The sequence below is a fragment of the Alligator mississippiensis genome, chromosome 4 (genome assembly GCF_030867095.1).
Source record: "Alligator mississippiensis isolate rAllMis1 chromosome 4, rAllMis1, whole genome shotgun sequence".
In the NCBI taxonomy this organism is placed as follows: Eukaryota; Metazoa; Chordata; order Crocodylia; family Alligatoridae; genus Alligator; species Alligator mississippiensis.
The window spans coordinates 62934985-62953255 of NC_081827.1; the positions used below are offsets into that span (position 1 = coordinate 62934985).

At 38.1% G+C, this 18271-nt stretch overlaps 1 protein-coding gene across 6 annotated transcripts in view; it reads left to right on the top strand.

Moving 5' to 3' along the window:
• SLC16A7 (solute carrier family 16 member 7) overlaps positions 1–18271 on the top strand; it is a 150519-nt gene that overhangs the window by 66974 nt on the left and 65274 nt on the right. For 5 of the 6 annotated variants that reach the window (XM_059726042.1, XM_059726044.1, XM_059726043.1 and 2 more), the window contains one exon: positions 16092–16334. In XM_059726042.1, the coding sequence (XP_059582025.1) occupies positions 16121–16334 (214 nt within the window). In that variant the 5' untranslated portion in view covers positions 16092–16120. Of the gene's footprint in view, positions 1–16091; positions 16335–18271 lie in introns of those variants that run through there. The other variant, XM_059726047.1, reaches the window with a different exon arrangement.

The following is an 18271-nucleotide window of genomic DNA, read 5'->3' on the forward strand; positions in this document are numbered from 1 at the left end:
CCTCGGCATACCACTTCCTATTCTAACCTTTTCTAGACTCCTTCCTTGTGTTCTCAGAATGTGGTCATTGGAATTTAGTATCTCCTTTTTCACCATTTGCCTCAATTCAAACTTGGTTCCAAGTTATAGAGCACCCATTTGTTGGATCTTTTTTGGGCTCCAGGAAACATTCAGTTTCATTCCATAGCACATCATTGCAAAGGCTTGTAATTTTCTCTCTTCTTCGAAAGCATCCACCTGTATGTTGCTGTCATCCGTATGAATGTTTGTTTTGTTAGTCATCTGTCTACTCATTCATATCACATTCAAACTCAACCATTGCGTAAGCTTTATCTAACCCATTTCTTACTTCATTTATGGATTTATTGTCTTTTATAAAGATTGCACCCAAATATGTAAAATTTGAGACTTGCTTTAAGGGCCTTTTATCTGTGTCAACTCTGATTCTTTCTTCAGTTATTTCTCCAGTGTAGTCATCAGGAATGTTAACCATGATGCCATGTCTTTTCTTGCCATAACTAATTTCTGACTAGGTCTTTCAGGTCTCATAGGATAGTGATAATCAAAATGATATAATTTGTATTCGACAAATTACTAGCCTTCTGCCTCTGACTCTCAGACTCCCTGCAACTGCCACTTGTTCTTTGTGCGTGATCAACTGGTAGATTTTGAAGAGTGACAGAGACAGAATTAAGCCTCAAAGTGCTCTCCGTACTTTGAAGCATTCTGTCAATTCAGTCCAGGACTCCTGACTATGGCTTTCTGTCTTTTATATAGTTTATGCAGCAATCACAAGTGGTGAGAAACACATCTCAAGCATGTCCCCCACTGAAATGAAAGCTTTATGGAAGTTGACAAAACAGATACAAAGCTTGTCTAAACTCTCGTCCTTTCCCCATCACAGTTCACAAATGCATCATCTGTTTTCCTGTCCCTCTGCCCTTTCAAAATCGTTCTTGCTTTGTTTTAATCTCTCTCTAATTTATTCTTTATTCTTTCCAGAATGGTCCTTAACAGTATTTTGCATGAATGAAACACTAGTTGAAACATGTCATTGTTTGAGCAGTCCTTTGGATAACCTTGTTTTAATATTGATACATAAAGGAATAAGATATGGTTGCCTTTCATAAAAAATATGGAATTAAATTGAGATTCTGTAACACCAGAGCCTGAGGATTTAATATGTTCAGTATATGAAGCTGACCTGGAAGAGACTTCAGTACAAAATTATGTAACATCTCTTTTATCCTTTTGAGGTTGGTCATCCTTCATATATACTCACCCAAGGTCACCAATTCTTCAGTAGCACTGCTTCAGACAAAGATCATGACCTTAACATTGTACACAGCATTTCCTGAGGATTAAGCAGATTACAGAATTTTTAAAAATGTAAATTGATATTGGTTTACATAATCTTTGGATCTTATGATAACTCTATAACAAAGTTTAGAGTTTATCATAAGGAAGCATCTTATTCTATTATCTTGTCTGTAGAACAGAACTGTTAGGACTCTCTCTGAAAGATACAGCCACATTATATGCTCATAGAAAAATGGGTCCTCTGTTAGTAAAAACTTCCTCCTCTACAGAAAAAGGAGGTTTTTGATCTCCCCAGGTCTAGTTTCTTATAATAGCTGCAAAGTACACAGTATTTGATTTAACCTATCTTGTTCTTTAAAGTTAGTTTGTATATACATTGTGGGGTCAGCTTACTAACTCTTGGACAAAGTACATAGTACATTAGAATTAAACATCCTCTTTGGAAGTCAAACACAATCATAAGTTTTTCCTTCCTTGTAACTGTTTATGATGATAACCTTGTCAGTGTCCTTATTTTATTAGTTTTGGCGCACACTTCAAATGAATTATTTTATTGTCATGGCTCAGACTGGACAAACAAACATTATTTTTGTACTTAAGTGTCCATTTCTTTAGCTGTCAGTTCCAGGTAACACACCATGTAAATAAAAGTAGTTATTTTACATTCAACATAACACAGTTAAGAAATACTGAAGCATGTATGCAAAGAAAAAACATTATATTTATGGGCTAGATATAATAGTCAACAAGTCTATAGGTGATTGGAGATACTGACTTGGCCAGACAAAAGATTAATAAAATGGCAGGTGTTATATTAGCTTGTTACCATCATAAGAAAGTATTATAAGTGAACCAACCATTTCCCACTACTATAATAAAATGTTTTGGAGTTTTACCACTCTTCCAATTATTTTGTGAGGTCACATCAGTTCAGTTGTCATATCTATTTCTTCTTTTTGGAATATTTCCTACCTTCCCTGGTATCAGTCAAGACAGCGAAATATGTCTTCGTACTATATTTGCAGGAATATGCTATATTATTTATATTATTGTAAATTGTTTGTATCTCTCAGTCAAACAAAATACAGACTTCTCTGTTTTGGGAACTCAGTGGTTCATATTTTAATCTTCACTGGAAACAGAACAACATATTTATACTTTTTTAGCAGATTTGTATTAGTTAGGTTTTCAAGCCAAGTTATTTACACAATTTTAATTCTAATTTTCATATAAATAAATGGCTCTTATGATAGCTATGCTACCCGGATCATTTTTTTCTGATCAATACTGTCTAAATTCTGTTCTCTTTAGACTGTATAATATTGCTCTTGCTTTGTAGAAATTTTTAAGTAATTTATTTTTTAAGATGGCTTTCCTTATGGTAAGTTTTTGATGGTTTGTACATACTGCTGATCTTTTTTTCCTATAATTTTGTATTAATTTCAATTCATTTATTGTTTCTCCCTTAATGTTTTTAGGTTTTCTAATGGCTTCATTTAAAACATTCTACATATTTAGATATTTTTACCAGTTCTACTGATTCCATCCCCACCTCCCACATTATATTGCAAATAAAGGATTTTTTTTCTCCAAATCACTAAATGCTTCCAAACCAGTAGAAAGATTCAGAAATGACAACTGTTTAAGTGTTTGTAGTTTTGTGGTTATCTTATAGTTTTGACATATAATTTGAATTCAGTCATGTCCCAAGAGAGAGAATCTAGTTCACTGTACCTGCTATTACATAACATGAGTAATTGTCATTTAAACATTACATAGTAATATCTATTGCATTAACCACAAGAGGAAAATAATGAATGAGCAGGGAGACAAATGCCTTCAGGTGCAGATGTAGTTCTTAATCTGCATTGCAACTGGGCATAGGAAGGAACTCGTTGCCTATGTGCTTAGACAGGATCACTTATGAGCATGTGCATAGGCACATTTTAGGTGGCTAAGAAATCTTTCAGTCCAAAATGTAACCACTGAATTAATATAGGTGCCTAATACATTTTGTGGCCACTGGAGTGATGTTAATCTAGATTGCTTTTTGGAATATAGACAACGACATTTCAACTAAGTCTCATTTTGGCACCTATGTGTCCAATCTAGATTTTGCTTTCTTTCATTGTGTTTCAGAGGGAAAACATACAGATAGTTTATTCATCCATCATTGTTTAATAAAAATATAAATGAGAGATGATGGGCTAGATTTTAATCTCAGTTTTGCTAGTGAAAGTATAAAATAAATGCTATAATTTTTAGGGAGATTTACTATAATATGGACACATCTACATGTGCATTAAGACGTTTTTTCTAATGTGCATTAAATTTAGTACCTCCAATGTAAGATACTAAGGACATGCACATTAAATTGACTAAATGTACAGTAATGAATGTGCGTAGTTTTTAAGTGGCACTTAATGTGCAGTAGCCTAATTTACTGCATATTAGCGTTATTGCATGATTTCTTACATGATGTTCTAATGCACAGTAAAGTAGGCTACTGCGCATTAAAGCACACGTGTAGACACACCCTATGTCTGGGATCAGGGGTGGAATCTATTGCTGCTTTATAAGAAAAATATTAAATTGATGTGTATGAACATGTGTTTTTTAAGTAAACATTGGCACTTTTAAAATTACAGATTTATATATAAAAATAAGTTTGAAACGTGAAAGTTCTGTTTTAGGAAATCTATTCTTTGCTGGTGCTATGGGTGAGAGTAGTATTCGCTTTTGTCCATAATTTTGCAAATGCCTCAATATTGAGAAAATATTGAAACAAACATGTTTTATGACTGATTGTGGAAAATTATCTGCTTTGTAAAGACTTTGTTTTACATTTTTCAAACAGCATATAGGTGACATGGACAGGTGATATATTCTATTAATGCTGACTTGAAACTTTAGCTCTTTCACTATATAATGCTGCAATGCCTACCTCTCCCCAAAAAACAACTCCCACATTATTCCAAGGGTATAAATATTTTTTTCAAAAACTATTTTAAGTCCCTTCAATAATCTTGGGTATTCTTTGTTGTAGGAAGTCAATCACATCTCAAGAAGCGTAGTCTGGTAATAATACAACAGGATGAGCAGTGTGCATGCTTCAGAACAAGTTTGTGAAGGGTTAAAATATTAAGTTTCAATTAACTTAGTGGGTTTTCAAGACTCTACCTATCATAGTTATTGATGCTGGAATAATACCAGAATGGTATTTAAAGAATGGTAAGAAAGATTAGAAACAGACTGATACGTAGATCAGAATTTTTGCAGTTCAGACAGCCAAGAGTTTGAACTGTAAAGAGTGGAGTTAGCTGATCCTATTTAAACAAGTTTTGTGGAAAGCTTGATTGGTTTGAATTATTCCAAAGTCTAGCAAATTTTGAGGTGGATTTGGGCAACTTGTTAAAATGCATTAATTCTTCAAACCTGACCACTGACATTTCCAATTTAAAAATTAACATTTCATTTGGATAAATTAAGTCCAATTTGGTTAGGATATCAATTCTTAAGACCATAAAAATTCTATGTTCTGACTTTTCTGAATTAAATCAGCATTGCAAGTAATTTATGGCCTTCATATCTAGTTGTGGAGTACTTAGTACAATGTGGCCATAATCCTGAATGTAATGTGAAAATTAAAGGGTAGGTGAAACCATACTTTTTATAGATCTACCAAAAAAACCCTCATTCTTGAGATTTGATCTAGTCAATTCAGCATCTAATACTTGAGAATTTTCCAGTTCATGGTAAGCAAAGATTATAGATTTTAACTGAAAATCATCAAGCTAATCTCTTTTTATGAGTTATGTAAAATGTGTGGCCAAAATTCAGCTAAGTTTATTCATGATTAATTTGTGATAAATAATTTTCAAAGTTTCTTTGGTGCAAATACTGGAAGAACATGATACTACTTGCATATGAAGTAAAGAAGAGTGAAAAGAAAAGCCAACAGAATATAATTAAATTAATAAAGATAAATTATGCTTTTAGTCATCTGAACTCTGACTGAATGAATGGTGATAGCACTTTTATTCTTTGCCATCTTTGCTTAATTGTTTGTCAGTGATTTACCTTTTTCCACTTTTCGTTTTTCAGAAACTCTCCATTTGTATGCCCTCTGTTCTCTTTTCACATTTAATTTGACACTAGCTGTGAAATCCTGGCCTTACTCTAGTCAGTGACAAAACTCCCACTGGCTTCATTGGGACCTGAATTTAAATCTAAATCTTCTCTCCATTATGTGGATGACACTGCTTGATGCATGTTACAAAATGTCTAGCTACAGTGTTGTAATATCCCATGCAGATGTACTATTACTTTGATATATTAATCCTGATCAGAATCATGAGATACTGCTATAAAACAGATCCTAGTAAAGAGAGCAAGACTTCTCCTAAGGAATCCCTTTTTTCCTACAAGATTTGGACACTCAGCAAGATGTAGCAGTCCAGCAAATATATATGTTTTCAATAATGCTTTTACGTTACTTTAGGGATAATTTTCATGACCAGAATTTGATCTCATAGGCTGAGTCTACATTAGATGCTGACTGTGCAGTTGTAACTGCACAGTCATAGTTTCATAGTTGGTAGGGTCGGAAGGGACCTGAGCAGATCATCAAGTCCGAGCCCCTGCCATGGCAGGAAAGAGTACTGGGGTCAAACGACCCCAGCAAGGTGTTCATCTAGCCTCCTCTTAAAGACCCCCAGGGTAGGAGCCAGCACCACTTCTCTTGGAAGTTGGTTCCAGATCCTAGCTGCCCTGACTGTGAAGTAGTGCCTCCTGATGTCTAGTCTGAATCTACCCTCTGCCAGCTTGTGACCGTTTTTTATAGTCACTCCTGGTAGTACTCGGGGGAACAGGGACTCCCCCAGTACTTGCTGGTCCCCTCTGACTAGTTTGTAAACAGCCACTAGATTCCCCCCTCAGCCTTCTCTTGTGGAGGCTGAACAGGTTCAGGTCCCTTAGACTCTCCTCGTAGGGCCTGCCCTGCTGTCCCCTGATCATGTGGGTGGCCCTCCTCTGGACCCTCTCCATGTTGTCCACATCCCTCCTGAAGTGCGGCGCCCAGACCTGGACACACTACTCAAACTGCGGCCTGACCAGTGCCGCATAGAGGGGGAGGATCACCTCCTTGGACCTGCTTGAGATGCATCTGTGGATGCATGACAAGGTAGGGTTGGCCTTCCTGACCACGTCCCCACACTGTTGGCCCATGTTCATTTTGGCATCAATAATGACACCAAGATCCTTTTCTGCCTCTGCACTGACAAGAAGGAAGTTCCCTAGCCTGTAGGTATGCTGCTGGTTCTTTCCCCCCAGGTGCAGTACCTTGCACTTGTCAGTGTTGAAACCCATCCTGTTCTCATCCGCCCACCCCTGTAACCTGTCTAGGTCCAATTGCAGCCTATTCCTCCCTTCTAGCATGCCTACTTCTCCCCACAACTTAGTGTCATCTGCAAATTTGAATAGGGTGCTTTTTACCCCCTCGTCCAAGCCACTCTTGAAGATGTTGAACAGTGCAGGCCCAAGGACCGAGCCCTGTGGAACCCCACTGCCCACATCCCTCCAGGTTGAATAAGACCCATCCACCACCACTCTCTGGGTGTGGCCCTCCAGCCAGTTAGCGACCCATCTGACTGTGTAGGTGTTGATACCACAGTCCCCTAGTTTTTTAATGAGAATGGGGTGAGAGACAGTGTCGAGGGCCTTCCTAAAGTCCAGAAAGACTACATCCACTGCTACCCCTTCATCCAAGGATTTTGTGACCTGGTCATAGAAGGCCACCAGGTTGGTCTGACTGGACCTGCCTCTAATGAACCCGTGTTGATTTCCCCTAAGCATAATCTCCCCTGCTGGCCCCTCGTGGACATGCGCCAGGATAATTCTCTCAAAAAGCTTACCCACGATCGAGGTAAGACTAACTAAGACTAGTTTCCTGCGTCCTCCTTCCTCCCTTTTTTGAAAATGGGAACCACATTGGCCCCTATTTCACATTGCATACACAAGTACTAAATGGTTGTGCATTAAGTGGCATTAGTGCACAGTACTAATGTGCTCCTGTGCACAGTAGTATCCCTGCACAGCTTCTTGGTGGCACTCATTACTATGTAATGTGGATGGAGCATCCCACTGTAGCTCATTACTAATGTACAGAAGCTCGTTATTACTGTGCACTAGCATTGCATCACGCTTTGTGCTGTGCAATGCTACTGCACAGTAGTAATGAGCTACTGCTCAGTCAGTCTCATGCAGACATGGTAACAGTGGTGTCACAAAACTGATTTCCATTTCCACTGATTTCCACTTCAAATTTAGTTTCTAGTTCTGTAAAGTACTTAAGCCTGTGTTTATGAGGTTGGCAAACAGTGAAGTAATTAAACCATGTACTTAACATTAAACTTGAGATTAAAAGCTTAACTGAATCAGAGGGTTTACAGTTAAGTGAACAGCATTTGGATGACATTTACCCATATACTTCAGTGGATTTCAATATTATGCTGAGTGTCCTAGTCAAGTCTAGGCCTGACATCAGAATCGGGTAAACCCCAATTCTGAGGTCTTAAATGGAGAATATAAACCCCAATTTTGATGTTTTAAATAGAGAATGAAGTGAAATATTCACTTTGCCTTGGTTCTCTGAACAAAGATGAATTTCGCTTAATATTAATTGAACATCTTGACTTTTAATGTATATTGAATATGAATTCAATATTCCCAATATCACAAAGAATTTGCACCTTTAATTATCTTTGTATACCTCACTGAATTGGATTCTTCCTTTCACTCAGTGATTGCTATTGTGAGCACCAGCACTTCTTCCCCACATCAAGCCAATAGAATCCCCAAACAGAAGCTTTTATTGGTTTGGGAATTTTTTCCCTTTGGCCATTCCCCTAGCCCCCTTCCCGCCTCCTTCTTCCTCTCTAGGTTGGCATTAGGGGTGTGCAAAATGAGTAGTATTTGATTCAGATTTGGATTCGGCCCGATTTAGGGGACAGTGATTCAATTGGCTGATTCGGATCACTGTCCCAATTTGATTCAGCCGAATTTGAATCTGAAGATTCGATTCTGATTCAGAGAATCAGCGATTCAGCCATAGACACAGCTTTATATGCTTTTTCTATGTACCTTGAGGTACCAGACACAGCTCGTGAATGCTGAGATGGTGGGGTGGATGGAGCGTCCCACAGGAGCACATGGGTTGGGGCAGGGCCTGCTGTGTGCTCAGCAGTGGACCCAGAAGTCGACCAGAAGTACTTCTGGTTCACTTCCAGGTCTGCCGCTGGGCATGTGGGGGGCTCCCCTGCCCCAAGTCCCCCCAGCTTGGCGATCAGCCATGGGGGGGACCCTGGGTGCCCCCCAGACCCAGGAGGCACCAGCTGCTCACCCAGGGGGAGGAGGGGGTCCCCCACATGCTCCATGGTGGTCCAGAAGTACTTCTGGTCCACTTCCGGGTCTGCCATCGAGCATGCGGGGGATCCCCTCACACTCCAGTGGGACACTCCATCCGCCCCACTGTCTCAGCATTCACAAGCCACGCCTGGTACCTTGAGGTATGTAGAAAAAACATATAAAGCTGCGCCTATGGCCGAGTCATCGAATCTATCTGAATCGAATTGGAGGCTTCCGATATGATTCGGAGAGATTAATGGGTTTCCTGATTCGATTCGGATTCAGAGATTCAGCTGCCGAATCGGGCTGAATCTCCTCCAAATTGAATCAGCAACCGAAGCTTTGCACAGCCCTAGTTGGCATATGTGAACCTGGCTCTGATAACATTCTGGAGAGCTACCTAGAAAACTCATCTTTTGTCCCTTTATTTGTAGATGGGGTGAGCTGAAGACTGTTAGAATACTATGCTTTGGATGGGTGAGGAGGTGTTATTTAAGCATGGTGTTTGCCAGGACATATTTGTATAGTTATTGCTACAGCGGGATAAGCAGCATAATACAATATTTATTGTATAACAGATCATATAATGTGTGTCCATGGTGTGTTGCATATAATTTGTGTGCTGTTTAATATATATACAATTTATTATAATTGTGCTGTTTATATGCAACATAATTGGTTTGCTGTTTATTTTACTTAGTGTGTGTGTGTGTGTGTGTGTGTGTATAGATATATATATATATATATAAAATATGTAAAATATATACATATATAATATGTAAAATGAACAGGAAACCAATTATATTGCACATCACTAATATTGCACCACCAATAAACAGCACACCAATTGATATATATACGCGTGTGTGTGTATAAAATTTAATATATAGGACAATTCTCTTTAAAAAAAAATTCTGTCTTCTTTTGTTTTGTTTAACATCAGATGTCTTTAGTAAGACTTTTGAGTCTTCCTTGCTGTCACTGTATTAACCTCTACAATGCAGAACTAGTAGTATTAGATAACACAAGTGAGTGCAATAATGTTACATAGAATTTGGTCTCTTACCTATTATTAGCCACTGGTATAGAAATTAGTGGAGTCTTGTTATTTTCTTAGTATAATTTATTTGCACTGTGTGCCAGTACTAGAACAGTGTTTGTCAACCAGCATGTAGGCAATTTTCTAAGGAATCATAACCAAAATACCAATGATTAGGGCCTTAGAAGCACCTTTTTGCAAGAATAATAGATTATAACAAAAAAAGGATGGTAGAGAGCGTTTTTCCTATTTGCAACCGTTTCTCATCCCCCCACTCCCCTTTCCTCATCTCTTCCTCACCCCCTAACAAAAAAAAATTCTAAAACTACTGAAAAGTCATCATGAGGTAACTGGTAGAAGTAATAGAACTGGTATGTGCAACAACAGCACACGGTGACTCCTCCATAATTATATACTGCAAAAAGTCTAAACAATATATTGCTCATAGCCCTCTAAAAGAAAAAGAAATGTAATTTCTGCATCTTTTATATATTTTTTTATATTGCAGAATGTTTGTAATAATTTTTTTCGGGACAGCACAACCAACAGACTACTGACTTCAAATGTAATAATGTGACACCCTTGTTTTGCATTAAAGCATACTATTAGAGTATTCAAATCACTATAATTCAAATTTCTTTCTCACCTAGATCCCAAGTCTATAAACAGTCTGTGAAGCAGATCCCTGTACAAATGAATTTGAGTTGTACTCTTGAGGTATTTAGGTGTTTTAAAAGTCCTACTTTTAACTCACAGTTGACTTAAACATGGGTCTTATCCAGGCTCTGGCACTGAATTATTTTGAGACTTGGGCAAGTTATTTAACCCCATCTTATATTAGTTTCCTCATCTGTGAAGGGATAATAATGCTTAATGGATTCACAGGGGTATTAAGAGGCTTACTTCATTAATATTTATAAGCTCTTTATGGTCCTTGGCTTATCCTGCAGGTTTGGAATGCATTATACATGTGCCAAGTATTAATACTATTCTATCTTAATTAAGAACGGCCTTTTTTGTCCCAAATTCTGTACTCCATAGATGAATAGCTGCAGAGTCAAGTGGTTATATGACATATTGAGGGCAAGAAAGATGCAAGCAGAGAAAAAATGATTTACGGTTACATTCACAGGAAATCAAAACTACAACTCACCATAAAAGTAGAGTCCCTGTAAACATGAGAGACATAAACCTTTTCAGGATTTTTTTTGACAAGCTATTGTACTGAGGGTTGATTTTGGCACTTGGCAACTCCAGAATATTAATGAAGCATTGGGAGAGGAGCAGTCAAAACAGGCTGATCGTGATTGACTGAAATCTGCAGTGCATGGTATCAAGACACATTATTTGTTTGTGGTAGTTGTTCTTACTTTGACCTTGGAACTGTAGTTTTCTGTCTTTCTTCCAGATGTGACATTCATTGACACTTACTTTCTGCATCTAAAGCCATCTCTCTGTATGGTTTTCATTTGCCCAACTGGTTTTCTTATTGTCTGGAAACGAGATTCTAGTAGGGAAAATGTGATCTAGGTAATAAATATATCGGTATGTAAGAAATGATATTTTTAATCTATTTGCCCATTGTGTTTCCTTCCCATTGATTTGTTACCTGATATGTGCTTCCCCCATTATGGCAAGCTGTGCCCCTTGTGCAGTGCCTGAATAAATGGGATTTTTCAGGGAACTAGCAGGAGCTTTGAGGACAGACTCTTCCTGTACAACCTGATTCAGGGCATGGCAAGGCTGAGCAACTTCTCTGTAGCTGACAGTCTTGTGGGGGAATTGAGATTGATGGATCCACTCAGGTATGGCTGTAGCCACTATTCCCCTATTTCTTTCCTGCCTGGTTGGCAGGCAGCATTTTTCACCCATTACATCTCTTCCAAAAGTAAAGCTATGAGCTGTTCGCACTTTCTAGCTCTATGTGTCTGATATAAATCCACATGACTCTGATTAGATACACAGAGTCTGATCTTTATTTATGGTAAGGTCCCTTTATACTATTCCAGCAGCACACACTTTGGGTGGAAAGCTGGCTTTGACAAACACATGCTTGCTTTTCATGTTCTCTCTTCTTCCCTTTATTCTGCATACTTTTAAAAACACGCTTAGAAAGCACGAGAATTATTTTCTATGATTCCTCCTTCCCTTCTCCACTCAGCCACATTTTCATATAGCATATATTGACTTCTAACAGACTGCGACCTTGACTGCACTGGCTCCACTGGTTACAAACACTTACATACCAGTTATTCACGGCCCATCTTTGGAGGCATTGTTGTGTCCAGATTCCTCTGAGAGGAGTTTGGCCTCAGAGAGATGAAGGGAGTTTTAGAAGAGAAACTTGCAGTTTTTAGCTTCCAGGAAGGTGTAGGAGTCTTTTTGGGATGTTGGGATAAGCACATTACCTGAATATTTCTGCCAAAATGATTGATTTTGTTCCTTCCTAGAGTGCAAATATGGATTTTTCTCCCTCTTCTTCTCTTATTAACTGGAGATAAAATTGACAAGGTTGTTTTATTTTTTCCCATCAGGGTTGTAAAGTGATATCAGAGTAGAGCAGATACTATTACTAGTTCTTGTAGAACCAGTAGGAGGGGTGAGTTACAATGGGCCAGACACATATCTGTCACATTACAGAATCTGGTATAGACACAGATACTTGTTCTATCATGAGACTGCTACAGGGTAATTATCTAGTAGGCCATGCAGCAGTAGCTGAGTAGGATGCTCAGTAGCTGAGTGGATTCTTTCACCCAGTTCACCTTTGGTTCATTCAGAGGCTCTTGCAGGGGAGAAGACAAATACAATCCTGTTCTTGGTGGAGAAGCCAAGGGCGTGGTGCTATTCTCTGAGGGTTTCTATTTTTGTTGATTTTAAAAAACTATTTTTACTCAATATCTTATAAGAGATATATTTTATTGTTACAAAAAGAAGACTTTCCCAATCATAAAATCACTTGAAACAGTTACACTTTGGTCCTAAACCTGTAATGTTGTTTAGGCAGCATCAGTAAAATTTTAATGGGGATAAAAGTGCAGGTACACGAACATGAAGCATTTTATATTCAAACTGATGAAATATGAAAAAACGGTCATGTCTAAACATTTGCATGTGGTTTTATAGGATCTGAGCTAACAGTATCGTAACAAAACAAGTTAATCTATCTGTAGTGGGTATGGTTTTCTAAAGTTGTTCTGTAGTACACCCTCAAGAGCTAGGGACAGAAATTACACATAAACCAGTGTAAGTGATTGGAAACCGGTTCAAATCTAGAATACAATATAAGTTCAGTGCACACAAATCACTTCCAAAATGGTCAGAATGGATTTAAGATAAACTACTACATCCTGGATGGATCTAGTATCAGACTTAAGTGATTTAGGTTAAATCAGTTTATTGAACTTCTGTCCTAGATCCCCTCCAGATTCAAGTTAAGTCACAGTCCCCCAGCATCCCAGGATGCTTTGCACCTCCCCCACTACTTCCCTCTTCGCAGGATGAATGAGTTAGCCATATCCCAAGCTGTCTGTTCCAGCCCACCTGGGAGGCATGCTCTAGTAGTCCCCCTCCCCAGCTTCTGGCCTGGGTCACTTCAGGAATGTGGCTGCATTTCCAGAATGAAAAGTGAATGTGTATTCATGTGTTTATCAGTTCAATCTGTGCAACTTAGACTAGCCTGCAGAGTTTGAATAGATTCAGACTTGGGCTTTTTGAATGTCTGTACTTGGCCAAGTGGTCTACTGAGAGACATGAAGTAATGTATTTCTTGGTAATTTATGTTTGTTTCTTGATGCTTATAAGGGAATAAGTTAGTTGCTATGAATTTTGGAGGACTAGGAGAAACAGTGTTTTTGAGATACAGGTTTCTCTCACTTTATGCCGTACTTGTGTTCCTGAAAACCGGTGCATAACTCAAATTCACATAAAGAGAACCCACTTTACAATGTAACAAATAGGGATATGTTCCAAGACCTCAACAGTACTAACCGCAGATTCATTTCTACCACTTTTACAAGACAATTTTGGTACTCGGCAACAGCAGACAGTACACACAAGCACAAGGTGGTGGTGAATGTTTCCATAATGGGGGTGGCAACTACAGAAACACGTCTTAGGCAATGAGAGAGGAGCACAGATCCACAAAGGAGACTATATTTTGGTGTGTGTCACTCCCATAATGCACTGCACAAAGCAGCTGACTGTGAGCTTCCACCACACCGGTTGCATAAGAGTGAATTTACCTTGCATACAATGGATTTATGGTATAAAAAGGGGCATTGCATAAGAGCGAATTCGTACATACAGAACCCACATAAAGTGAGGGAAACTTATATAAGTGTTTTGGGTCCTAATTAAGGTTTAAGTATTTTGTGAAAGTCCAGTCCTAAATGGAAAACTGAAACCAGAATAGCATTCTATTGTCTAGATTCTTTATTTTCTCCAAGTATTAGAACAAGGACTGAGGATTCTTCTTGAGCATATGTATAAAAGGATTTATGTGCTGTATATATACAATAGATACCTATTCCTGCCAAAAGTAGGGCTGTCTGATGTGATGCAAAAGCCAATTTGTCTGGGCTTTTCCAACCTTGCATAGAAGCCAAACGTGGTTTTGCTTGATTTAGCCCCATAGATTTCTGCTGTTATAAAGGTGATGTTGACAATCGGCTTCAGTGAAGTAGAGAACCAGAGAGCAGGGACTTTATATATGGGCTTGATTGGTGATAGATAACCTTAAAGTCAACCCTGTGCTAGTTTTCTGATGTACACTATATGCAGTACTACATCTCCTTTGCTATGAGAGTACTCAAATTGCACTCCTGAGAGATTAATTTAAGCTGACACAGTTCATATTTTAGTTTTTATTAAAGGCAATCATATCACTGCCACTGCTAATACAATTTGCAATGAGACATCTGAACATTCCATAAGTTACATGGGGAAAAAAATCACATGAAGGCTTACTCACAATCTTAGACATTACAGAAACCTACATGTAATCATGGGTCTATGACTCCTGAGTGCTGGCATGGGAGCGGACCAATTCAGCTTTCCAAATGGCGAGATATCTAAACAATCACAGAAGGGGAGGGCAGAGCTGGTTGCTGTCATATGATCTGGAAATGCATAGAGATGAATATGTTTGATTACAAATGCAATGTTTAGAGTTGGAGGACATTACATTGGGCAGGACTGGAAAACTGCAACATATTTTTCACAGTCATGAGTTGATGTCTACACAGAACAAAGCTAGCCATTACGACACCAGGGTAAAGAACTAAATATCTACCTTGATTATCTAAGATCCAGTGGATTTTGATGTGATCTGTCTGTGAATTTTTGGGCTCTGTAGCATTAGCACTTCTCATATGTTCCATAAAGAGAGAAGAAAGTGGTGTCTCTGCAAGACACAAATTCTGAAAACTTTTTTTATAGCAAATCATCATTTAAAGGCCAACTGTTAAAACATTGAGATTTTTTTCCCCTATGCTAGCAGTAGATTTGGATTTTTATAAATGTGCCACCTACCCGAAGCCCATACAAACCTCATTCTGCATATGTAAGCAGAACAAAATATTACAACTATACTTGATGGTGTTCAACTCACAGAAAACCTGTTTTATTACAGTTTATATTTGTACACACTTCAACAGCTAATTTACAGGTTGAAAATTTAGAAATAAATGCATATCATGAGATCATAATATTTTTTTTTCTGAGAAAACAGAGAATTGACAAATTTAAATCTTAATCCAGAACCTTCTGTTTCAAATATTCTCACATAATAAAACTGAAAATTTTGGAAATTGTAATATATTAGCAGCTATTAACCATTTTACTCAGAAACTTGTGAATTTTGAGTAGATATTAATACAATGGCATTTACACACACATATATATTTTTTACATTTTCTTTAAGGGAATGTTTTAACTTTTGGTGTTGTTTTTACCTGTGCTAGCGTTTAAATGGTAGATCGTTCTTGAAGACAATAAAGCTATGTCAATTCATGCACAGTCCAAAATATCACTTTCCATAAAGTGATTAATTGCAACATACAACCCTCAGTGACTGGGATCAGTGATCTGTAACAGTTACAACATACCAAATGTGATTCTCCAAGTCACTATTGTTAGTTTTTTGCAGGTGAGTTGTTTTTTTTTAAACCTAAGCATTGATGTTGTGGCTTCCCATTAATTCTAGGGTTTTGTTATTATGATTGTGCTTTATACTATATTCTATTTATTATTGAAGTCTGTCTTGTTACTTACTACAGGCAATGTACTAAATTTAAAACCTGTATTTTTTCTGCTTTTCATTTTATAGTTTAGTTGGAAAACGGACAAAGCCTGAAAATGCCACCTGCATCAACAGCACCACAGTATACACCCCCAGATGGAGAATGGGGCTGGGTGGTTGTCTTTGGGGCCTTTATCTCCATTGGATTTTCCTATGCATTCCCAAAAGCCATCACAGTGTTCTTCAAGGAGATTCAAGAAATCTTCCACACATCATACAGTGAAATAGCCTGGATATCATCAATTATGTTGGCTGTCATGTATGCAGGAGGTAAGGAGCTTGAGAAACTTATGAACATTACAGCTTTTTCAGGTTTTGTATGGTCTTAAATCATAAAACCCAGAACTGAAGAAATATTGATTTAATCATTTAAGGTCAGAAATGAAGGGAGAAAATTTGTACAAAATCTGACATAAATTGCAGAAAAAATTAAGGATAAAAGTGCTTACAAGGATTGAAAAACTTCTAATTTTGTCACTTTGTATAAGAAAAGAAAAGAGAAATGCAGAAGGTCTAATGAATAAAAATAATTATTTGATTAATTTATTTACTTAGTTCAGATCTAGGACTCATGGCTGATCAGGTTAGGGCTAGGTAATGCCTATCCAGTTTTCTAGTGGTGAAAATTCTTCTGGAAGGAGATAATGGAGGTTCAAACCTAATGGAGGTGGGGCTAGAATTTGGGGGTCTCATTTCCTGCCTTAGGCTACTGATCTAAAACATAAGATACCCCCTTTTCCTACTCCATCTAAAACCTGCTAGCCATGGGTTTTTACCCAGCTACAATTTTACCCAACCATACATGGGTATCTGGGCAAGTACAAGGTACCACATATCTAGCTAGCCAGAGTGAGGCCCTACTGAGCATATTCAGTGGGTATGTGGGTGCCTCACATGCAAATTAAAGGTGGATAGAAACCATCTATATAGAGTTGTTACACATTTTCAAGCACTTTGTAGCTGGTTAGCTTTTTTTATAGTGGGACAGTCCTTTCTATAGTGTGATAATTACTTTGTACGTGTGGCTGGTCTTAATTTATTGCATAATTAACTAGTTAATTGCTTGATAGTTACTTTCCATGTGTGGTAGGTCTTACTTTGCCCATGTGGCCAGTCAAAATTTATTGTGAGATTAATCAGTTAATTGCATAATGTATATAATGTGTAGTAGGGGGCAGTATGTGCAGAACTTAATTATAAATAATGCATAAATGCCAAAAACAACAGTTAACATGGCTGCTTGACTGCCATTTAGGCATATAAAGTAAAATAAAATTCTGCCCTAAGACCCCTGAGGGGCTGGATCCATTAAGTGTTTATGAAGCATGGGTAACATACACCTTCAGGATCAAGCCCATCAGAAAGTACATTTTTGGTCACTTTCCTTTAGACTAGGTCTGGGTGCTCATCCTTTATATAACTTAGTGGACTGGGCACTCAGCAAGGATATGGGAAACCTGGATTCAGTGAACTGCCAAGAGATTAGAGGACTCAAACTTCGGTCTCCCAAGAGAGGGATCTAACCACCAGGCTGAGACAAGTAGGGAGTTGTATGCACTGTAGCCCTTTTACCAAAGCTATGCCAACATGCACCAAAGAACACAAGGTTCGCATGGTAAGAGAGAACAAATATCACTGTGGTCTAGTAATTATGGCATTCATTGAATAGTCTCCTCCATCTGTAGCCCCATGGATCTTACAGTCTGGTTTCTACTCTGGCACAGCTTCACCATCCTTTAGTGGTTAGGACACTGCTGGGAGGTGACGGGTGTGGTTTGTCCTCCCTCGGGTTGAGGAAGCATTAAAACTGGTCTCAAATCATCTGGGCCATTGTATAAAAGGTGAACAACATACGTCCTCTTCTGTTTTAAAAAGAAATAGGGGAGTTCTGCTTAGTTCTTTAAACAAGCTGGAGACATCTAGCCTTACGAGAAGATTATGGGTTCTGGATCGTGGTAGCCCCTCTGTTAGGTTCCATAGAGGGGTGAAATATAAGAAGCAATACAGACTGAAACATTTCCTCTTGACTAGCTCTCAGCTGGGTCCTACTTATCTTTATTTATTTACTTATTTATTTTTTAGAGGTGGCTATTTTGAGGTGCCCGGTGTTTGCATTGTATAGATGCCTAACTGCATTCTGAATTCTACTCCAGGGACAAGTTAGTCAATCAACACTTAGCTTGTTTGTACCTAAGTCCAATATTGAA